Source organism: Mustela lutreola, chromosome 1 (genome assembly GCF_030435805.1).
Source record: "Mustela lutreola isolate mMusLut2 chromosome 1, mMusLut2.pri, whole genome shotgun sequence".
NCBI classification, from domain to species: Eukaryota; Metazoa; Chordata; class Mammalia; order Carnivora; family Mustelidae; genus Mustela; species Mustela lutreola.
The window spans coordinates 277,059,555-277,082,502 of record NC_081290.1 but is presented as its reverse complement, the minus strand read 5'-3'; the positions used below and the strand labels follow the sequence as shown (position 1 = coordinate 277,082,502).

Genomic DNA, 22,948 nt, shown 5'->3' with positions numbered 1-22,948 from the left:
GAGCCCGAGCTAAGAAAGGCTCAGAATCACAGCCCGCGCTCTACTGGGAGACCTTGGTCACGTGCCCTGCCTGCGGACCTGGCCTATCCGTCTCCTGGTGGTGACAGAAAGCGCTTCCTGACTTTGAGCCAACACCTGATGGGGGTGCGTGGGGCCTTTTCTTCCCCATGTGCATGGCTGCTGGAGGGGTGACTTTTCAGGACAGCTCCTGCCTCCTCCTCCCAAGGCCCCAGGAAACCGGGGATTACCTGAAGTTGTAGCCTGGGGAGACGCTGCTCTTCTCGGAAACGCCGTCCAGCCGGGTGAAGGAGTATTTGGGGATGCACTGGTCCCAGGCCCTGTCCAGGTCGCACACCCAGCCGATCTTAATGCCGAGGACTCCACCCTGTGGGAAGGGTCCAGCTATGAGGAGGGCTATCTCCACCGCCTGCCAGGGTGGGGGCTGCGGGTCGTGACACACAGACGTGTGGTTCTTCCCACTCTCTAGGTGGAGGGGAAGCGATCTGGCAGACAGACATTCCTTAGTAAACAACACACGGCAGTCAGGGGTGTGGACCTTTGGGGCTCTAGATCCTGCTTTTGTCCTGCGTCCCTTAGCAGCAATCTAGGATCCACTTTCCCATTGTACGGGCTTTTTCAGCGCTCTAAGGTCAAGTGTGACGGTGGGAACGGGAGACCAGGCTTGGCGGGAAGGGTGAGGGAGGCAGGCCCTCCGGAGGAGGGGCGGGGGTGGAGGAGCCCACGGTGAGGCCCAGAGCCAGTTGCAGGTCTCGAGTGCTTCCACTAGGTGGCGCTGCTGCCCAGCCCGGCTCTGCCCTCCGGGTATTTCCACCCTCCACCTGCCCAAGGGGTCCCCCGTCCTTCGTTAGGTCCTCACCGTGCTGGCCAGTTTGGCAAAATCCTGCCCTGCAAACTTGACCACATCTCCCACCCGCAAGATGGGGCAGAAGGGGTCCTTGTCGGGGTGGAAGCGGCATGTCTTCATGTCTCTGGCTGTCAGGTTGGGAAGGAGGTTTCCCCTGCGGAGGAGAGAAGCAAGGCCAGGGCTGGCGGGAAGACAGGCCCCGCAGCGGTTTCTAGCCTTCCCGGCCCGGGCAGCGCGCTCTGGGACCCGACGTCTGGGACGCTCGCGGGCTCTGTCACCTCTGTTCTTGCATCTTCCCCGCGACTTCTATGCCCCTCTCTCCATATCAGGGTTGAGTGTGTTGGTATCTAATACCCCCAGCTCCTAGGCTGGGGGTCTCAGGGGGGAAGAGTCGCGCCCAAGTTCTCTCAGCACCTCCGTGGTGCCTGGCATTGTGCTTTGCCCATGCCTGATGCCCACCGAGGACTTGGCGTGTGAAGGAGTCAATGAACTCCTAACTAGTGGCAAAGGGACACCCCAGCTTGGGCTTGACGTGGGAGGTAAAAAGAATGCTCTTGGGCCTTGATCTTTGGAGGTATCAGGGTTCCAGGCCCAGGCTGAACTTGTGCCTCACCTGGCTCCAGCAGAACTCCCATCCGTGGGTTCCGAGCCCCAAGGCGGGAGGCCGGCTGAGAGGTTGGCCCCAGAGCCCACCCAATACTTGGTGGTCAAGGCCAGGTGGGAGATTGGGAATGGGAGCCCCAGGGAGATAGGCAGAGGGTGAGCAAGTGTGGGGAACCATGTGGACAGGATTCTCCACCCTCTGAAACTGAGCTGGCAGGGTAGGATGGGTGCCCCGCTTTCTTCTTTAGGGAGGGAGCTGGGACTCACTTCTCAAAGTTGAAGAGGGGGAAGCGAATGCTGTTCTTGATGAAAATAGTGAAGTTCTCGGCTTCCATCATGACAGGCCTGTGGAGGGAGAACAAGAAAGTCTTAGCTTTGGGGGACGAGGAATGGGAAAAGACACATAGGGCTTTTGCCCCAGGGACCACCTTTTCTGGTGGCTGTTTCCCACCAGGCAGCTGGTCATGGCCTCTCTGGGGCCTGAGGGCCAGGGGAGGAGAGTGGCCGGTGAGGTAGGGAAAGGTGCCATCCTGAGGCCACTTCCCAGGCCAGGAGTGGACACTCCTAGGGGTACCTCTGAGACCCTCTGCAGGCTCAGAGATGCAGAGCTCTCCCTATTGGCAAAGGAGAGCTGGGGCAGGGTCCTCACATTTCCACTGTGTCCACCTCGGTGGGGCACCAGCCCTGGATCTCACAGGTCCGGAGCACAGAGCTGTAGTTCACACACCGGCCCGTAAGGATACCTGAGAGGGGGAGCCACATATGTTGGGTGCCTGCCTGGACCTTGGCTTCTCCCTCATCCCCACCCCACGCCTCCTCAGGGACCACCCCCTGTTTAGGGATCCCGCAGGGGAGGGGACCAACAGGAAGGGCGGGGGAGGTGGACCCGCGGTACAGGAACCCTGCTGAGCTCTCGCCTTTTGCTCCTCCCAATCCCTAGACCAAGCCAAGGGGAGGTGACCGCCTCCAGGCCCAGCCACCCCAAAGGCCCTGTTCTTGTTCCCGGGGCACAGTGTACTCCTCCTGGTCTCCAAGTCTTTGCTGTAGCTATTCTTTCTGCCTAGAATGTCCTTTTAAAAGCCCCTCTATCCTGCCAACTTCTTGACATCCTTTAGGGCCCATCTAGAACATCGCTGACTCTAGGAGGCCATGTGGGGTCCCCTACCTAGAACCAATCCCTCTCCCTTCCCCAGTGCCCGTGGTTCCCCCATGACAGCACTTGCTCCCTCATGCACGCCTGTCTGTCACCACGTCCCTGGGCTGTGAGCTTCTCCAGGGGCAGCCCCCCCCCCCCGCCATGTCTGGCACACAGGGAGGGCCTTAAGTGCTGGAAGGATGACAAGGAACAGGCCAGCTCCCACTCTGTCCGCCATGGGGGCTGTGCTACCTTCCAGGGTCCCACTAACACCCTGGGGCTGTGAGGGGGTGGAGAAGGGCTGCACTCACCCCCGCCCGGGAACCGCTGAGGCCCACACTGGCTGTCTGATACACAGCGGTACTTCTCCTCGCTCTGTGGGGAGACAGGACTGCAGGTGGGTGTGGGACCCTGCGCTGGCCCTGGATGAGCCCTCTGGCTCCCAGTGCTTCCCCGTAACCAGGGGCCTTTGGAAGGCGGAGGTCTTGAGACACGGCTCCAAGGCTGGAGCTCCAGCCTCTGTGTGCACCCGCGCCCCTCCCTACCATAGGTCCCCACCCCCAGTGGTTTCTTTTTGCCCTGCTTCATCCAGCCTGCCTCCCTCCCCTCACCTCTGGGCAGAATCCTTGCATCTGGTTTTCAGTGACTATCATCTTGGTGATGATGACAAAGACAGAGGTGCCCTTGGTAGGAGAAGGGAGAGAAAAAAATGCACCAGTACCAATCTGTGAGGTGGGCATTGCTGTTATCCCCATTCTACAGGTGGGGAAACTAAGGTGGGGGGTAAGAGATCTGGCCAAGGTCACAGGGCTAATAAAGGGCAGAGGTGGGCTCAAGTCAAGTCCAACCACCCACGTAGCTTCTCCTGCTCCTCTGTGTGTTGTGTTGATCACAGGATGAGTGTGGCAGAGCCTGAGAAGGATCCTGATGCCTAGTGCTGCACTCTGGAGGGCAGCCCTCCTCCTGGCCGCTGGGGAGGGGTTTCACTGATCACTGATACCACTGGTTTGGGGATCCCATCAACATGCTCCTTGCATTGCCCCATCACTGGACATCCACACGTAGCCCTGGGATAGGGGGACCATACCTGGGGTGGGGTCACATAATCAGACACGTCCATGACTCTGTTGGCATAGCGTCCAAAGCCCTTCACCTTGGTGACGACTGAGGACTCAATGGCCGTGTCCCGCACTTGGTAAGCCTTCTCGTGCAAGAAAACCCACCTGGGCAGGAGAACAGGGGGAGAGCAAGAGAGGAGGGTCTAGGCCCATCAGACAGAGGCTGGGAAAGTTTCCTTCCCCAACTCTAGACCGCATGGGGTGTCTGGCCTGGGGAAGGCCTGTGCTGGAGGTGAGAGGGCTTGCCCTGGGTTGGCTTAGAGTGGTATGTTCCCATCTTTCCCTTTTCCTGCTTCAGGACCATTTGTAGACTTTTTCCCCTACCTCCCCCCGCCCCCAACCTGAAATTTTAACACTATAGATATCAGCTTATGTACTGTATGTGTATTTATTTGTGTTTTACACATAAGAAGAGTACGATTTTTTTTCATCTCCCAAGAACAAATTTTCACCCCCTTGAGGGCGACATCACCCCTTTGCCAATGCATCATCATTCCCGCAGACTGGGAGGCCACCTCGACAACTGGGAAGAGAAGGAGCAGAGGGTCTTAAACCTCTGACCCAGAGCATCCCAGGCTTTGCTCATGGGTATATCCTAAGTGCCGGCACATAGTAGGTGCTCAGTAAACAAGTCGGTGAAGGCATTTGGGAGCTGGGTGCTTGGAGAAGTCTCCCTCTGTGCAGGTGCCAGATGAGAAGGATGGAGGAGGAATGGAGGGGCTGAGCCTTTCCCGGGCAGGTAGGAGGCAAAGGCTGAAAATCTTATTCCTTGGAGCGTGCTGCCACCCAGTGGACATTTACCTGTACTGCGGCCAGAATCTGGGAGGGCCTCTTTTCTTCCTTTCACCCCCACCTCCCTCCCTGGACGAGGGCAGCCTCCCACAGCAGCAAGAAGAGCCTGCAGGCAACTCTTCCCTTTGCAGTTCTGTGAGGCGCCTGCCTTTCTCATCACAGTCCTCAAAGCTCCATCCACTCCCCGCCTCCATAGCAGGCTTCCAGCCTGTGACCAGCCCTATCCGTTCCAGACAGTACGCAGGTGGGCAGATGCTGTTGCTGTCCCCATCGTACAGACGAGAAAAGGTCATCAGATGAGTTCAGAACATGCCGCACACACTCTTAGCTTTGGAGAAACACTGGTGACCTCTTCTAGAATTGGGGAGTGTGCTTTTGGAAATGCTGGACAAGGGTCACTTTCTGCCTGCTAACCAGGAGGGCACAAGGTTGAGGATGAGTGGAAGGAAGGAACCGGAGACTGTGTAGTGCAGAGAACACAAAGCTGGGCACGTGCTGTGCAGGGAAGCTGACCTGAGGACTTTATAAGGAGGGAGTTGGGACTTCAGGCCCAGGAGTTTTCCAACCACAGAAGTTGTCCAAGAGCAGACTGCTGTGGGAGGTGGTGAGTTCCACATGCCTGGGAAGACTCAAGGAGATGCATTCAGTTGGGAGGTGTCTGGATTGGATGACCTCTGAGGTCCCCATAGAGGGGAACAGCTCCTGGGTCATGTGTGACAGTCACACAGGTCACAGTGACCTATGGGATGGGCACATGCCCATCATGTTCACGTGCACACGGGCTGGTATTTGCAAGAGACTCTTTGTTCAGTTTTCAGTGAGAGGGCTGGGAGTTATCCCCATCGTGGGACTTCCCTCCTGCGCTTGAATTCCAAAAGCTCCCTGGAGTAGGACTGAAAGGGTGGAGTCACAGCCGGTGGTGGCCGACAGACAGCTCCTAACCTGTCCCCTGTTTTATTGTTGCTGCCTTATAGCAGGCAGTGTCCTGAGGAATGCACCATTCGGAGTGGGGCACCGGCTTGTAGAAGGCTCTTAGGAACACCCTGCCTGTGGGGGACGCGTGGACGTTTGTGATCCTGTGTGCTTTCCTTTCCCAGCACTTTTCTTCTTTCTTTTTTAGAAGGGGAGAGGTTTCATCAAGTCTCCTAAGGAAGTTTGGGTCACATAGAAATCTCATCCACCACCTTATGTCCAAATGAGTATTTCCAGCTCACGGCCAGGGGCCCTGCACCGTGGAGGGAGTGAGGTTGAGGACCCAGATCTCCCTGCTCCCAGCTCAGTGCACCTCTGTCCAGAGTGGGAGTTGAAACATGCCCTCTGGAGCCTCAGTGTGCCTGGCCACAGAATGGACACATCTCTGAGTGGTGACTTAATGACACGGTTTCTTAAGGCCCCTTACCCTATCCTTAAAGTCCAGGAACATTTGCCGATGAGAAGCAGGGTTCAGATGATTATCATCTAACCAACACATCCCACTTGAGTGCTCTGTGTGGTAAGGGTTCATTGGGTCCTTATCCCGACCCAGTGAGACTCCTTTGTTGTTCTCCTTATATTACAGATAAGGAAACAGAGGTGCAGAGTGCTGTGCTAACTTGCCAAGCCGGTAGATGGGTTCCCACCCAGGCAGACTGCTCAGAACCACCTCACATCCTGAACGGGATCCTGGTCCCTGTGCGTCTGGCCCTGCCGGTCCCAAGGGGAACATCCGCAGCCTTGGGAAAGTCTTAGGAGGAAAGGCCCTAGGGCTTGAAGAACAATTAACCTATCTATTTCCTCCCATTTCTCCTCCTTCAAGGCTCTTTCTTATGCCAGGGGGTAGGAGAGGCCACATCAGAGTTCTCTCTCTGAGTTAAATAATAACTGGAAGAATTTCTGTGGCCCCTTGGGGCCCAAGGACGTCATCAGTGCAGCTCAAAATAAGGGGATGCTTCATGTCCAGAACAGAGGGGCTGAGTCTGTCTCTAGAGGCCAGGGCTGAGGAGATGGGGCAGGACTAAGCCTTCAATTCTTGGCATTTTCTCGGCTGCTCTGACTTATTTTTTTTCTCATGTTCCTGGTTTATTATTTATAGAGCGGAAGGCGGGTGGCAGCTCCTTGGCAGGTGGGATGTGCAGGAAGGAGGCCAGAGCAGCGTCCTGGCACCCTTCTGTCCACCCCCATGGAGTCAGGGAGGAGCCCGGGGAGTGGGCGTGGGGAGTATGTGCTGCGCGAGCCAGGAGGAGAGGGGTCTCTTGGGAAGGTGTGAGCTGGTTGGTGGGGAAGGGGGAGGTGTGCCGGGGAATCTAGGATATGGTAATAGTTGCCGTCTATTAGCGAGTCTCCCATTTCAGGCAAGGCACTTGACACGTTCTCCTTGCCGTGTAACTCCCTGGGGTAGGCATTCCTAAACCCATTGTCCAGATACTTAGAGACTTAGAGATGAATGGTGACTTGTCCAAGCCCCACTCCTATTTGGGTCACAGCGAGTTTCTAACCAGAGGGTCCTGTTCCATGGTCTCCCCATCATGGGGTTGCAGAGAGGCGTGGTGGGAGAGACAAGAGTGGCGCTCCTCTCTGCTCCTAGAAGACGGGGGTTCCAACAGGTCTTCCCGCCATCCTCTCGTCACCTGGTGTCCCGCGGGGTGCCTCAGGGTGCCACCCGGGGCTGAGACGATGGGGCGGTGGGCCAAGAAGGTGGAATTCCGGGCCCTTCTCTTTCAACTAGAGCAGCTCTCGTGTTTAAGCCGGTAGGTGTATTGTATTTGTTGAGCTTCTTCCTAAGAGTCAAAGTGAGGCTTGAGGCACTGAGGTAGCTCTGTCAGTTGGGCACCTGACTCTAGATTTCTGCTCAGGTTGTGCTCTCAGGGTCGGGGAACTGAGCCCCGGAGCAGGCTGCGCACTCAGCATGGAGTCTGCTTGTCCCTCTCCCTCTAGTCCTCTCCCTGCTCTCTCTCTCTGACCCCCACTCTCAAATAAATAACAAAAAAGAACCACAAGGAGGCTGACTATTATGAACCACACGGGCCAGCTGTGCAGATAGTGAGTTTGTGGATCAGGCCTTGCAGGGGGAGGAAGGGATGGGGAGAGCAGGGCTGTGAGGGGTCTGAGGCACCATCAGCTGCCACCGGTGCTTCTGATGACGGAGCATCAGACCGGTGGGAATGCCCCTCTGCCGGTTCGCAGCGAGGTGGCTTCCTTCCAGGAGGCTCTGCAAACTAGCTCAGGCCGTGCAACAGCCAGCACTTCGGGGAGACTCAGTCCCCAGGATCTCCTGTGTCCTCTGCAGCTCCCCATAGGACCCCCTAAAGAGACTGGCTCTTAGGAGGTTCCATCGCACAGAGGAGACTGGGGATTGCCACTGGGCCCTGGGAAAGCCACGGGAGAAACACCACTGGCCTCTCATTGCACCTGGGTGGGTAGGGGACACCAGGCATGAAGTGGTGTCAACTCCAGACAGGCAGCAGAGGCTGGCGCAGAGGTGAGAGCACATGTGGAGACAATGAGCGGCCGTGTTGCGGTAAACGCATGAGAGAAACAGTTGGCTCCTGTTACATGTGGCCTTCTAAGACTGCATCTGGTCTGCCTCGCAGGGATACTACGGAAGAGATTCAACCGTTCGTTAGATGTTAACATCACAGCATTAAAAATCCTCCAAATTCTACTGAGTCCAGGCCACCATTGTCTCTCTCAACAGGACTGCACTGCGCCATTAACAGGTTACCCTCCTGCCTGCTCCGGTTCCTTGGTGAATTAGCCAGAGTGATTTTCCCAACTCAGATCTCATGGTCTGTCTCCCCCTGCCCCTGCCCCCAGACACACACACACACACACACACACACACACACACACTTCCCATCCATTGGCCCTGTGTGTAAAAACAAAAGCTCTGAGGGTGTCTGAGGTCTGGCTGGGTGTGACCGACCCCATTTTACAACCACTCTTGCCTTTGCTCCCTCTGCTCTAGCCATAGGGACCTTCTTTTCTTGTCCCCATTTGCCTGGCTCTTTCCCTTTACAGAGCTGGCTTGAAGCCTCTTCCTTCCCTTTTTTCTCCTGGGTTGCCCTCACTCAACCTTCAGATCTTGGCTTGGGCATCTTATCTCCGGAAAACCTTCTCTTGGCTCCCGGACCAGGTCAGGAATCTCCATACTAGCCGCTCTCCCAGCACTGTGCACCTCTTCTTCAAGTCTTGAGCCTCAGTTGAAATTCTACATTTGTTTGTGGAGATTGATTAACGTCCGTCTCTTGCATCGTAAGCTCCATGAGGTTGAGGGCCCTCTCTGCTTTGCCCATGTTCTATGCCTGGCATGAAGAAATGCTTTATAAATTTCTGCTAAATTAAAGACAATGGATTCATGGAGTCCTAATGGTGCATGGGCTCATGTGCTCACAGATGGGGCTCGGGCCGGGGGGCTGGGCCACAGACTGCATGGATGTAACTGGAAGCTGCTGCTCCGTGGGGAGCTGTCAGGCTGAGAGATGGATGGGGTTGGATATCAAGACGCCAAAGAGCCTCTCATGCTTGTTTCTGCAGGCCAGGCTCCAGCACTGGGGGTCAGAGCATCAGATCGTATCACGATGAGGGAGAGACAGGGGCAGTGGGAGAGTAGAGCAGGAGCTGTCTACCAGAAGGCTGCCTGGAGCCAGCAGAGGCAGGAATGTGCTGAGGCAGCTTTTGGACTCACCTGGACCACCATACTGTCTAGCGGCTATAAACAGCGACGGCATCGCATACACATGTGAACGTGGAATATTTAAAAACCAGCTTTGAGCCAGCCTCTGCCGATGCGGACGTGGAGCGTGTGCAAACATCGTAGCTCACAAAACCTCGAAGAAGTTGGAAGGAAGCTTCAAGGCCGGTTTTCCTACCCCAAAGCAGGAATGCTTTCTCTAATATCCCTGAGAGGAGCCCTGGACGTATAGCCTTGCCGACAGCGGCCACAGAAATGAGTCCTTCTGGCTCCCACAAAGCACGCAAAGCAAAAAATCCCTTAATCCACACGCCTGCCCACTCTTCCGCACACTCCTCTGACCTTTCAGGCAAAGAGGCCTGCGCTCGTGCAGCTCCAGCCCACAAGCACACCGGATGGCTTCTTTGACTGACTCAATTAACTCAGGACTGTTGTCAGTGGCTTGCTGTTTCTCGTACACAGAGCCATCGTCTCAGGCAAGACGGAGACGGCACACCGGGAAAGAAAACCTCTAGGGGTTGCTGCCTGTCATTTCTGGTACCCACCGGTGTCTGTAAATGACCACAAGAAGGATGGAACCTGTGTTTTCTCCCCAGCCATTGTCTGTTCCCTGGCCCTCGGTGCATACACGTGTGTGTGCGTGTGTGTGTGTGTGTGGGGGGGAGTGGTGGATGCCTCTAAAGGTGGGAGCTGAGAGGAGGTGTTCGGACCACTGGCTCTTAAGCAGCTCCCAGGATGGGTTATATGGTATAAAGTCGGGTAGCAGTAGAGAATTTATGCTTTCTGGCAAAGGGGAATGCTTCTGGATTCATGAGGAGGGACCCTGGATCAAGTCAGAAAACCCACCTGCCCCTAAGCACCTCTTCCCTCGAGTTATTTGTGCCCGTGTGTCTCCCCGCCCCCTCCCAAGGAGCAGACACCTTGCTTTGTCCTACCCTCCGAGAGCAAGGGCTTCTCCCCTCGCCCCATTCTTTCATCCTCTCCGCAAGCCAGGAGGGGAATCCCTCGTTCCGAAGCAGTCCAGTCCTCTCCTTCCCACCCCGCCGTGCCCTGATCGACCCATGCTGTCTCCCTCAGGCTCGTGCCTTCCCTTCCCCTTTCCTGGGCTCCCTCATCTTTGTGAGACCCCAAAGCTTTGGCTGAGGAGACTGGGAAGATGTGAGGGTGGTTTGTTCTCTGGGGGAGCAGGACAGAAGGGAGAGGGGGGATGGTCACTTGGGACCTCTCCTGGTGGAGGCTGGCACCAGGGCAAGGATTCCAGTCCTTGGGGTGTGTGCCTAGAAACCACTCTCTGACTCCAGAGGATTTACTGGGGAAAGGAACTAATGTGGGGACCAGATCCTTGATGGGGGTGGCAGAATCCAGTCCTTGCACTCCAGGGTAGAGACTGTTTCTCCTCGAAGAGAGGAGAAGGTCAGGCAGCTGGACAGCAACCCTAACGGGACACCCCGCAGCCCTCCCCTGCTAGGACCCAAAGGGCCCCAGGACTCACCCCACGAAGTAGGAGATGATCAAAAGCTGGACTGCCCGGTTGATGACCCCAATGGTCCAGCTCTTCACAACCACTGACTTGGTGGTCTCGTAGGTGAAGAAATCTGACACGCAGTTCATGCTGAAAGAGCACTCAGGGGTCACTCAGAAGGGACCCAGTGGTGGCCTCAGGAGGGACAGGGAGACAGAGATCAAAGCCTGGAGGGGACAGCTTGGAGGAGGCTTGAGGAATGGGCAGCCTGTTCTTTTAAGTCAGGCAACCCTTGCTCAGTGCCCAGGCTCTCTCTACCCTTGGCACTCTGGGCTGTCAAGAGTCCAAGGCCAGGGCGGGGGACCCCCTTTTTGTTCGTCTCCACCCCACTTCCCTGTGATGTCACAGCAGGGGTGGGGTCTCCAATCCCCGGCTCCTGATTGCCTGGGATGCAACCGGCTAGGGCCCTCTGGGAGTCATGTTTTATCTGCACTCTGTCTACCCTTTCTGTTCCGTTCTCTGATGCTGCATCTCCATCCCGGCTCACCAGCTGCTTTCATGCTCTCCTTCAAACCCCTTGCAGTGCCCCAGCTTTGTTTTCCTGGGAGTTTACTTCTCGGAATCCTTCGTTGGAGAACATGCTCCTGGAAGGCTGGGGCTGTTTCTGTCTTTCGTTTCCTCCAATCCTAGAATTGAGTGGGAGCTCAATCCCTAGTTACTGAATCCGGGTGAATGCATGTTACAGGATGGTGCTAGAATAGCCAGTTCCCAGAGGTTGAAGTGCTGAGGTCAGGGAGCAGCACAGCATTCGGGCCGGCCGCCTCTTATCCCAGGGCTCAGTTAGCAAGCGGGCATAACTCAGTCAGATGGTCAGGGAAGTCTTGAATTTAAATATTCTGTCCTAGGGGCGCCTGGGTGGCTCAGTCAGTTAAGAATCTGCCTTTGGGGGTGCCTGGGTGGCTCAGTGGGTTAAGCCGCTGCCTTCGGCTCAGGTCATGATCTCAGGGTCCTGGGATCGAGTCCCGCATCGGGCTCTCTGCTCAGCATGGGAGCCTGCTCCCTCCTCTCTCTCTCTGCCTGCCTCTCTGCCTGCTTGTGATCTCTGTCAAATAAATAAATAAAATCTTTAAAAAAAAAAAAAAAAAAAGAATCTGCCTTTGGCTGAGGTTGTGACCTGCAGAGTCCTGGGCTGGAGCCCCGCCTGGGGCTCTCCGCTCTGTGGGAAGCCTGCGTCTCCCCCTGCCTCTGCCTGCTGCTCCCCCTGCTTGTGCTCTCTGTCATATAAAGAAATAAACTCTTAAAAAAAAAAAAAAAGTTCGGTTCTAATGCCTTCACGCAGGACAGGTACCATCCATCGTTCTGGATGCGGATCGCCGTGGTTAGGACAGAGGAGAACTGGGGGAGGGCAGGCGGCAAGGAGACTTGGGGCCCTGGGCACATCCTCTCTGGGCCTCTGTTTTCCCATCTGCAAAGGCAGGTTGGGGCGGGCACCCTCAAACACCTCTCCTGGGCGGGCCTCCAGGTTTCGAATGCGGGCGGGCTCGGAGGGCACCGCCTGGAGCGCGGGAACCTGACCCCGCCATCCGCCAGCTTCCTCCAGGCCTCCCCGACCCCGCGGTTGGTTTCCGAAGTGAAGTGTCTGGGCGCCGCGGCGACTAGGGCAGTCACCGGGACGCCGGCACCCCGCGTGCGGGCGGCTCGTGTCTCTCCGCAGCGCGCGATGTTGGTCTTCTCGCCCCACAGACTCCTCTCTACTAACCCCACAGGGGCCACCCCGGTGCAGGGCGGCCTGGGAGAGACACGCGCACGCGTCCGGGGGAAGCCCGACAAGAGAGAACTACAGCACTTCTCTCCAGAACCTAGTCCTCCACTGGAGAGGGGTAATTGTTGAAGCAGCCCTCCACCCTCCCATCTTCTCCTCAGGTGCCACGCGGTGCGAGTTGAATCACAGCTCGGCTTCCCTCAGGTCCTCCTGAGCGGTTGACGCTCTAGGAGGCCGCCTCGTAGGCGGGCCGGGCTCGTGTCTCTCTAGCCGGCTCACCGTCTCTGTGGTCCGTGCACGGCTTCCGGTGGCGGGACGCGGGGCCGCGCACGCGGGAAAAGCTTCCCCAGCGTCCCCCCCCCCATCCCCCTTGTCCCCGCCCCCCCTCCCGCGTCCCCCAGCGCGCCCACCGCCCGCACCTGGGCCGTCGCGAGGCTGCAGCTTGAGGAGGTGGGTGGTCGCCGGCCCTGTGCCCCGAGAGGGCGCGGGCCCTGCTCCCCCCGCGGGATCCTCAAGATGGACCGTTCCGCGTTCGAATCCACGGGCAGCGGGCGAACCCATTTTAGGGGGCGGGGGAGCCGCGGGTCCAGGGCCGCGGCGCGGTGGGAGTGCTGGGAGGGAAGCCTTGCACTCGGAGCTGGGTCGGGGCGCGGCTGAGGGTCAGGCCCCGGGGTTCTGCTGCCCGTTGCCATGGCGCCCGGTGGAGCGCCCCGAGCCGGTGTCGGGTCTCGCTGTAAGCGCTCCTCCAAGCCGGGTTCTCCAGCCCCTGCTGGGCCTGACTTCTTGAGGTCTGCGGGGCCCGCTGTAGGTTCCCAGGCAGAGGAGATTCTGAGACATCCCAGGCTCCGCCAGGGCTTGCCCCCTGGCTCCATCCGTGGGCCGAGTGAGATGTTCTCTCTGATGTTTGTCTAGCCCCCTCTTAAATTCAGATTCCCAACGTGCTGAGTGCCCGCACACCCACCCAGGAGTTGGGGCCCTGCTCCCAATCGAGGTCAACAGGGGCAGATCAGTATGGCGGAAACGCTGGAGTTCAACGACGTCTATCAGGAGGTGAAAGGCTCCATGGTAAGAAGGACCTGGGCTTTTAGTAAAGGCTGAGAGAGGGAAGGTGGAGTGGACCATTCGCCCATTAGGAAGAGCTTGCTTTGATGATGTTGCTATTTTAGAAAAGGAGCGGGAGGGTAATGTGTAGTTGGTGTTTCCCCCAACAAAGGGCAGTGCATACAGATCTTCCTGCCCCTCCAGCGGGGTTACATCACCAAAAACTCATTGTGAATTGAAAATACTGTTTAAATCGAAAACGTATTTAAAACATCTAACCCGATGAGCATCGTAGGTTAGCTTAGCCTTAAACAGGTTCAGAATGTTTTCATCGGTGTACAGTTGGGCAACACCATCAAACACAAAGTCTACTTTATAACAAAGTTTGAACATCTCATGTAATTTGTTAAATAGTGTCCTGAAACAGTGAAACAGAACGGGTAGAGAAGGGTGGTATGCGTATTGGTTGTTGACTCTGGTGATCAGCCCTGGTGATTGTGTGGCCGACTCGGAGCTTGTGGCTCTGTGCCACCGCCCAGCATCAGGGGACGATTGTGCCACCTGTTGCTAGCTTGGGAAAAGATAACAGATTCAAAACTCAAATTATGGTTTCTGTTAAATGTGTATCATTTTCACACCTTCATAGAATTGAAAAATTCTAAGTTGAGCCATGGTAACTCAAAAAGCATCTGTATAGGCATTCTAGGATTGCAGTTTGAAAGGGACTCTTCATGGGGCTCTGTCCCAAGGGCAGACTAGGACCTGCAGGGGTTTTGGATGCCCGGGTTTGGTTTTAGGATCCAGATTTCCTGGTAGCTTGTCTCTTCTTCCTCACCCTCCCCCCTGCATCTGTTGGTCCTGCATCAGGGTCTGGCCAGCCCAGTTGTAGGCGTTGTGCCCTGGACACAGTGTGTATTGTAACCTTGCATCTGGGCCTGTTTTCCCAACAGAACGATGGCCGGCTGAGGTTGAGCCGCCAGGGTATCATTTTCAAGAATAGTAAGACGGGCAAAGTGGACAATATCCAGGCCGGCGAGTTGACTGAAGGCATCTGGCGCCGTGTCGCCCTGGGCCACGGACTTAAACTGCTTACGAAGAATGGCCATGTCTACAAGTATGACGGCTTCCGAGAATCGGTGAGGTGTCCTGTGGCCATAAACCTCCTTTTACTGTGCCACCTGGTGTCGTATTCTAGAAAGAGTTGGGGCTTTTTTGATAAGCATGTAATGGCTAGTTTTGGCCCCTCAGAGCAGGGCCATTATGGCCATTGTAAGCAGTGTTCAGCCTTGGGTGTCTTGTGCTTTGACTCCAGAAGGTTTCCTACCATTGTGAATTTTGGGGTGGTTTCTGCTCATTGCCTTTGTCCAGATTCAGAATCTTAGTGCTTTAGTTTGAGGTTTGTTTTTCTGTTTTGAACTGTTTGAGTTAAATGCTTTACTGCATGTTACTTTCCCTTTCATTAAAGCGCTGCCTGTATAAAGTCAGAGAGCATGGGGAGACCCATGACCAGGAGATGACCATACTTTATGCCTCCCCTACTCTGAGATCCATCCCCTGGGGCCATAGCTTCTTTCAACAGCTGGGTTTCTGATAGAAGGTAGATTGAGGGCAGTTTCTCAGAGAGAATCCCAGAATGTTTGTGTTAAGGCCACAAGGATTTGTAGGGACTTCTGTCTCCTCTCTGCCCACAGGAATTTGAGAAACTCTCGGATTTCTTCAAAACTCACTATCGCCTTGAGCTGATGGAGAAGGACCTCTGTGTGAAGGGCTGGAACTGGGGGACAGTGAAGTTTGGTGGTGAGTCTGGGGAAGACTGAGGTTTGGAGAAGAAGGTAGGATGCCGGGTTGCAGCCTTTACCTTGTTTTGCTCTTTTTCTGCTACTATTTCTACTACCTATCAGTTTGTAATTCATCATAAATTTATTGAGGACCAATAGTGTAAGAGGCACTGTACCTGGTCTTGAGGGTATAGTGAGGCCAAATAGTCCAGCGCTCTGTCCCTGGGATGGACAGTCTGGCAGGACTGTTGTTTATGCAGACATAAATTATGAGGGGAGGAGCTTGTGGTTGATAAGCCCTTTCCTCTCAGGGCAGCTGCTTTCCTTTGACATTGGTGACCAGCCTGTCTTTGAGATACCCCTCAGCAATGTGTCCCAGTGTACCACCGGCAAGAACGAGGTGACACTGGAATTCCACCAGAACGATGATGCAGAGGTGTCCCTCATGGAGGTGCGCTTCTATGTGCCGCCCACTCAGGAGGATGGTGTGGACCCAGTTGAGGTGAGGCCTCCCCTGGTCTCCTTGAGAGCAGATGGTGCTGAGCAGGCCCTGGCTCGCCTGGAAGCAGGATCCCCTGCTACCTGATCACCAGCTTGTACTTTTGCAGGCCTTTGCCCAGAATGTGCTGTCTAAGGCGGATGTGATCCAGGCTACTGGAGACGCCATCTGCATCTTCCGGGAGCTGCAGTGTCTGACTCCCCGAGGCCGTTACGACATTCGGATCTACCCCACCTTTCTGCACCTTCACGGCAAGACCTTCGACTACAAGATCCCCTATACCACGGTGCTGCGTCTCTTTCTGCTGCCCCACAAAGACCAGCGCCAGATGTTCTTTGTGGTAAGCAGAAACCATGGGGGCTGGATCTTGTCCTGGTGTTTGCCCAATAGATCGGTCTTGCCGGTGTTTGGTTAATGAGCAATTCTTGTGGAACCCTGACCGCTGTGGAACCTTGTCGGCTCTTCCTTACCAGATCAGTCTAGATCCCCCCATCAAGCAGGGCCAAACCCGTTACCACTTCCTGATCCTCCTCTTCTCCAAGGATGAGGACATCTCGTTGACTCTCAACATGAATGAGTGAGTATGTCCTTGAGTTCATGTTCTCCCACTGTCCAGGCAGGAGACTGGTATGCCATTAGAAGGCAGCAGCACCGGTGACCTCGCCTTCCTCTCTTTGTAGGGAAGAGGTAGAGAAGCGCTTTGAGGGCCGGCTCACTAAGAACATGTCAGGATCCCTGTACGAGATGGTCAGCCGGGTCATGAAAGCGCTGGTCAACCGCAAGATCACAGTGCCAGGCAACTTCCAAGGGTGAGAGTGCCGGCCTGGCGTTCTGGCCTGACCAGGGGGCAGGGGGGGTGGCGAGGCGGGCGCCATGCTGGGTCTTCTTGGTAAGCCCCTCCTGGGCCGGGAACACGATCTCCTCGGGGTCTGGTTGGGTCAGAGCATGACGGGTGTCCGTGGTCTCCATCAGAGCAGCGTAGTGGGTTTTACCCTCAGGGCCTGAGCACATGTGTGTCCCTGCTGGGAGATGTGCTGTTGGCTCCGTGCCTCCTGCTCCTGGGGAGACACTGACTGGGCTCCCCGCCGCCCCCACCAGGCACTCAGGAGCCCAGTGCATCACCTGCTCCTACAAGGCGAGCTCGGGACTGCTTTACCCCCTGGAGCGGGGCTTCATCTACGTCCACAAGCCACCTGTGCACATCCGCTTTGATGAGATCTCCTTTGTCAACTTTGCCCGTGGTACCACCACCACGCGTTCCTTTGACTTTGAAATTGAGACCAAGCAGGGCACCCAGTATACCTTCAGTAGCATTGAGAGGTGAGAGCTTCCGCCAGTCGCTTCCTGGGAATCCTGGTCTGGACCGAGCCTCTACGGGGAAGCCGGGCATGGCATGGGGGCCTTTCTGAGCCTGTGACTCTTCCCCAGTTTTTCAGGCCTTGAGCAGAAGTTTTCTTTCGCTTCCCTGGGATTTGGTCCTTCTTGGAGTGGTCAGCCTTTGAAAGCCTCTCCCTGGCTTGCTTTCTGTATTTAAATTGTTTCCCATATAATGTGTTCAGTTAGCCCTTCTTCACTCCCCCCATGATGGAAATGCTATCTCTCCCTTTCCTGGAATGAGCTCTGTGCCTGAGAAAACAGCAGCTAATGTTTATTGAGTGCTCACTGTGGGCCAAAAGTCTTCAAACGTCTTCCCACTTCATCCTCACGACAACGCTGTGAAGTACAAAATTCAGACTAGCACAGAGGTGTAAATGTTCCCAGGGGAACGTCTCCCCCCTGCTCTGGGCGTATCTGGTGGATGCATACACACCCTCCCCACCTTTTCTTTCCCAGACGCTTGAGACTCTGCATGTTCCTTTTGCGACTAGTGTCTGACCCTTCTTTACCACAGTCCTCCGGGGGCTCTCCGAGCTGTTAGCTTGGGTAACGTGGTCAGCACCTCCCGACCCCAAAACCTGTCCCGGCCTGTGGGTATTAGGATAGCGTGCAGCCCACCCTGGGCATGGGCCCCGCCTGTCTAGTAACCTGGTGCATCTTGCCTCACAGGGAGGAGTATGGGAAGCTGTTTGATTTTGTCAATGCCAAAAAACTCAACATCAAAAACCGAGGACTCAAAGAGGTACCTGTGTGTGAGGGAAGAATGAGCCTCCTCTGATCTGTCGGGGGTGTGGAGGGAGTGGGGATTCTTCTGCCTTCTTTTTCACTCTGTCTTTTCTTCTTACCCTTATAGAAAAAAGAGGTGCGTGTGACCCTCCCCCCTTCCCGGTGCAGGTTTCCTCAGCATGACCTTAGATCAGTCTCGCTGCCTCAGGAGCCCCCAGTGGGGCTGGGAGAGGGAGGGGCTTGGACTAACCCGGTTGGCAGGAGGTTCTTGGGCATAGGCCCTGCACGGCGCTGTGTGTGGACCATGCCGGGTCTTCTGGGAGCTGATCCTGCTCACAGGCATGGGTTGGGGGGTGCTTTTGAGTGTGCAGGGTTCTGGCGCCAGGGTGACTTGGCCCTCACTCGCATCTCTTCCCTGGCTAGGGCATGAACCCAAGCTACGATGAGTACGCCGACTCTGATGAGGACCAGCACGATGCTTACTTGGAGCGGATGAAGGAAGAGGGCAAGATCCGGGAAGAGAATGCCAACGACAGCAGCGATGACTCAGGAGAAGAAACCGGTGGGCTCGCCTCAGCAGTGCTGGGGCACGAGGGCGGTTAAGCTCTTGCCTGGGGCCAGAGCTGGGCATCTGGGGAGGGGGGCAGGGTCTCTTGGGCAAAGCTGATGCATCCTGTTCTTTTTCAGATGAGTCATTCAATCCAGGTGAAGAGGAGGAAGACGTGGCAGAGGAGTGAGTTTTGGTTCCACTCACAGGGGTGAGGTGGAGGCCTATAAGCTTAAGGGGCCAGAAGACGTCTGAACATTTCTCATGTCTTAATGTTAGCTAGTGACCCAGGGTGGAAGAGCGACCTCTTCTGAGGTATTACCGGAAATACTTCGGAAGTTGTCAAGGGCTTTGCAAGTGTAAGGCACATAGTAAAACCAAAAAAACAAGTGGGGAGAAAATAGGAATAAGAGCTAGCACCTGCCCACTTCCTTGCTGTGATTTTTGGGGTGAGTTGTTGAGTCTCTGTGTCCTCACCTAGGACCTCAGGTGGTCCCCCCCTGCTGTATTGATCAAGGTTCCTAATGGCCAAGTCAGAAACGTGACTCAAACTGACTTTAGCATAAAAGGGAGTTTTGTAAGTTCACCTAACTGGAGAGTCCAGGGATGTAGTGGGCTTCAGGTACCTGGATCCAGATGCTCAAAAGTTGTGGGGATTCTGTTTTACTTCCTCTGATTTTTTTATTTTTAGGTAAGTTTGGCCCATGCAGTGTCACATGACCCTCAGAAGCTCTGGGCAGGCTTAATGCTATTGGTTTAACACCCAGAAGTGCCTCTTCTCTCAGGGCAGCAGTGAACAGCATGGTCACTGCCCCTTCCTGAGTTACCAGGATGTGTGCTGATGTGCTAGAACTAGGCATGTACCCACCCTTAAATTCTGGGGGTGGACTGAGCCCCTGCTGAGTGGGGGCAAGGTGGTTCCCACAGAAAATTAGGAAGAATTTCTTTCTTTATCCAGAAGAATTGGAAATGAATTTTGGGCAGCCAAAAAACCCAACTTACCTCTCTCAACCCCAAATAGATATGTAGAGCTATATATGTAGATACATGGTATATATACGTACATATACATATATATATAGGTTTAGCATATGTATAGAGGAGTTTGCTAGTTCTGGTTGCCACATACTTATGAAGGTCAGTGAGCAGATGTTTGCAAAAATCCCTTAAAAATCATCTAGCACCATACAGGTGTAATGTAGGTCTGTCTGTCTTCTGAGGAGTTCCATGCCTATCTGATAGAACTTAATTATATGGGTATGGACGGACTTGGACTGAGGTCGGTTTCCCGTTTTATATGTGTGTATATATATATATATATATATATTTTTTTTTTTTTTTTTTTTTAAAGTAATATCTATACCCAAGGGGTCTTGAACTCACAATCCTGAGGTCAAGAGCTGAATGCTCTTCCAATTGCTAGTTAGGTGCCCCTAGATTTTATTATATTATTTATCTTTAAAACATCTCCTCCTTCCTTTTTTTGATGATTTTATTTATTTATTTGACAGATAGCTCACAATAGGCAGAGAGGCAGGCAGAGAGAGAGGGGGGAATCAGGCTCCCTGCCAAGCAGAAAGCCCAATGCGGGGCTTGATCTCAGTACCCTGGGATCATGACCTGAGCCGAAGGCAGAGGCTTACCCCACTGAGCCACCCAGGCCACCCTTCCCTTTTCTTTTTTTTTTTTTCACCCTTCCCTTTTCTATAGTAATTATCTCTTTATCAAAAAAGACTCTGGGGTGGATTAAGACAGCTAACTCAAAGGAAGTGGTGAAGAGAACTTGGGTCGTGTTCTAGGCAAGATAAGACCCAAGTGCCTGTCCCCAAGAGTATGGGGATGGCGTGGGTCAGCCCATGAGCAAAGAGAGCAGCTGAAGCCCACTCGTTATTTTGTCTTCTATTGGCTGACTGATGCCACAGCTGGGTGTGGAGAAGGGGCTAGGTGTGGGGAGGGGACAGCTGAAGCCACTTTAGCTGTGAGGAGGAAGCAGGATGGGGACCAGTGGCCAGGAGGCTGTCCTGTGGTCCCACCTCCCCTTTTTGGGGCAGGTAGCTTTAGACTTGTTTCCCTCCTGTCCTGTGGCCATGGGTGCTCTCCTTCCTGGGTCTAAGCCCCCTCTCCTTGGCAGGTTTGACAGCAACGCCTCAGCTAGCTCCTCTAGTAATGAGGGTGACAGTGACCGGGATGAAAAGAAACGGAAGCAGCTTAAAAAGGCCAAGATGGCCAAGGACCGAAAAAGCCGCAAGAAGCCTGTGGAGGTGCACACTCAGAATGGAAGGGTGGTGGGGAACCATTCCCTTTACCTTTTCCTGTCTACCACCAGTAGGGCCTGTCAGGTGGTCCTTCTGGGGCTGCTTTGTGTAGCCAGTGAATATGACCTTGAGGAGTATCTTGGAAATTTTTCTCTCTGGCCTTTGGACTAATTAGCTTCTGGGAGATCTGAATTAGGAGACCAGCTTCTGTCCCAGGAGCCTGAGGCAAGGGGTCCCTAGTGAGTGAGGCAGTGGGTGCCGGGGGAGGAGACAGGGTTCCTGGCCTTGGGAGCTCTCAGTCTAGCTTTATGCCTCTTCAGTCCTCTCATTTTTTTTTCTTTTTCCCCTCAGCAGGTGATCTAAATAATTTGTTTTGGAGAGGGTGGATGTCTGAGAAATAGATGGCTCAAGGCATTTGGATTTTTATGTAGGTGAAGAAGGGCAAAGACCCCAATGCCCCCAAGAGGCCGATGTCTGCCTACATGCTGTGGCTCAATGCCAGCCGAGAGAAGATCAAGTCAGACCATCCTGGCATCAGTATCACGGATCTTTCCAAGAAGGCAGGCGAGATCTGGAAGGGAATGTCTAAAGAGAAGAAAGAGGTGAATGGCAGCAGAGATGAGGGGTGGCAACTGAGTAACCGATGGGGGGGCAGGGACGGGCCATCGGTACACCTTCTCTGTCTAGGTGTTGCCTGCATCAGGAAGAGGGCTCATTCTTCTCTTTTTTTCGTGGATATGTGTGTGTGTGTGTGTGACAGGAGTGGGATCGGAAGGCTGAGGATGCCAGGAGGGAATATGAAAAAGCCATGAAAGAATATGAAGGGGGCCGGGGTGAGTCTTCTAAGAGGTGAGTGTTGGGAACAAAATAGCCCAGTAAGTGCTTTTCGGCATCAATTTATGTGGGTCGAGAATTGGCATGTTAAAGATAATAGATGCCTCTGACTGCTGTCGGGCAGTGCTTCTCAAGTCTGGGTAGGCAGTTGCCCAAGTATGGGTAATGTGCTAGAGAATTCCTGAGGTCACTGGATAAATGGGGCCCTTTTCCTGGAGAGTTAGTTTTATTTGAAGGTGTGGAGGAATTAACACAAAATTATGATGGAATTAACAAAAAAATCATAATTCACATGAAACTTTAGAGATGAAGCAAGGGAATGTCAAATAAGTTATGCACGTGAGACCGCTTCAAGCTCTGGTCTCTGATTTTTCTGGTTATTTACTTAGGAGGCTCTCCCTTGGGGCACTTGGGGCTTACCCGGCTGGTGGTTTGCATTTATAGTGAGATGGGCAGTGTGGCTGGGAGTCAGAGAAGCCCTGTTAAAGTTAGGGGTGGATTGATTTTGGTGGTGAACTTGAAGGTCCAGGCCCTTTTCCCTCTTGCTGCTTTAGGGACAAGTCAAAGAAGAAGAAGAAGGTAAAGGTGAAGGTGGAAAAGAAATCAACACCCTCAAGGGGCTCATCATCCAAGTCCTCATCAAGGCAGCTAAGTGAGAGCTTCAAGAGCAAGGAGTTTGTGTCCAGTGATGAGAGCTCTTCCGGAGAGAACAAGAGCAAAAAGAAGAGAAGGCGGAGTGAGGTGTGGCAGGTTTGGGGCTGAGGGGTACCTGAGGCAGAGGGGTGCATATCTAGGGTCGGGTTGTGGTTGGTAGGTCTGTAAGAGTAACAAGGTGGAATAGAAGGGTGCACATGGGAGGTGCTGAAGGCCAGTGCTGCATTTGGGGTGCGTGGGTATGGGATTAGGGGTCCTTCACCACTGAAAAGTGGTTCCCTGGGAGGGCCCTTAAGAGACCTTTGATTTTCAGGACTCTGAAGAAGAGGAGCTGGCCAGTACCCCCCCCAGCTCAGAAGACTCGGCATCAGGATCTGATGAGTAGAGAGGAGGAAAATTCTTTCTCCTTGGGCTTGCTCTGTGACACCTACGGTCTCCCCACCCATATTTGGTACCAGTTTCTCCTATGAAATGTAGTCCTCGGGTTTTGTGCCATCTTGACAGGCTCTCCTGGTGGAATGCACTTCGCTGAGGCAGCAGGGGAGATGTCCTCCTCTGCTTCCCAAGGGTGGCTCTTTTATCATTCGGGCAGAGATTGGGTGCGGCAGTGCGGTGCAGGGTGGAATCCTGGGCCTGTTCTCTCCACCTTAGGGCTGCTGCTTCTCCTGTTCAAGTTGCTGCAGCAGGGGTCATGTGAGGTCAGGCCTATAGCTCCTAACGGGGGCCTATTTCTACTTTTATTTTGTATTTCTGGTCTGTGAAAAATCAACATTTAATAAAGGGAACTGACTTTGGAAACCATGTCCTAATGCCTTCTCTCTAGCCCTGTTG

General features: G+C 54.4%; 2 protein-coding genes across 3 annotated transcripts in view; one reads left to right on the top strand and one right to left on the bottom strand.

The window, feature by feature from the left end:
- Positions 1-12,565, bottom strand: part of P2RX3 (purinergic receptor P2X 3) — a 28,187-nt gene extending 15,622 nt beyond the window's left edge. Inside the window, exons 1-8 of the mRNA XM_059142601.1 lie at positions 10,675-12,565; positions 3,691-3,826; positions 3,215-3,286; positions 2,915-2,978; positions 2,118-2,211; positions 1,736-1,813; positions 878-1,019; positions 249-385 (exon numbers count right to left, since the gene is read on the bottom strand). Of these exons, the coding sequence (XP_058998584.1) occupies positions 249-385; positions 878-1,019; positions 1,736-1,813; positions 2,118-2,211; positions 2,915-2,978; positions 3,215-3,286; positions 3,691-3,826; positions 10,675-10,793 (842 nt within the window). The 5' untranslated portion in view covers positions 10,794-12,565. The remainder of the gene's footprint in view (positions 1-248; positions 386-877; positions 1,020-1,735; positions 1,814-2,117; positions 2,212-2,914; positions 2,979-3,214; positions 3,287-3,690; positions 3,827-10,674) is intronic.
- Positions 12,566-12,715: 150 nt separating this feature from the next.
- SSRP1 (structure specific recognition protein 1) lies at positions 12,716-22,918 on the top strand. Of its 2 annotated transcripts, none has more exons than XM_059142588.1 (17): positions 12,716-12,856; positions 13,336-13,471; positions 14,398-14,583; positions 15,139-15,244; positions 15,537-15,727; positions 15,834-16,064; positions 16,198-16,301; positions 16,405-16,533; positions 16,823-17,044; positions 17,771-17,843; positions 18,251-18,389; positions 18,515-18,560; positions 20,506-20,635; positions 21,061-21,231; positions 21,390-21,478; positions 22,018-22,204; positions 22,431-22,918. In XM_059142588.1, exons 2-17 carry the CDS (start codon positions 13,418-13,420, stop codon positions 22,500-22,502), a joined length of 2,130 nt encoding a protein of 709 aa, XP_058998571.1. In that variant the 5' UTR covers positions 12,716-12,856; positions 13,336-13,417; the 3' UTR covers positions 22,503-22,918. The 2 variants fall into 2 exon arrangements, with proteins under 2 accessions (XP_058998571.1, XP_058998564.1); XM_059142581.1 differs by having other exon boundaries at positions 12,747-12,856; positions 13,319-13,471.
- Positions 22,919-22,948: the final 30 nt, after the last annotated feature.

Bases quoted from the DNA above. Each gene is read 5' to 3' on its own strand.
- SSRP1 (XM_059142588.1), top strand. From the start codon at position 13,418: ATGGCGGAAACGCTGGAGTTCAACGACGTCTATCAGGAGGTGAAAGGC. The intron at 13,472-14,397 runs GTAAGAAGGACC...TTTTCCCAACAG, and splicing joins AGGAGGTGAAAGGCTCCATG to AACGATGGCCGGCTGAGGTT. The intron at 14,584-15,138 runs GTGAGGTGTCCT...CTCTGCCCACAG, and splicing joins ATGACGGCTTCCGAGAATCG to GAATTTGAGAAACTCTCGGA.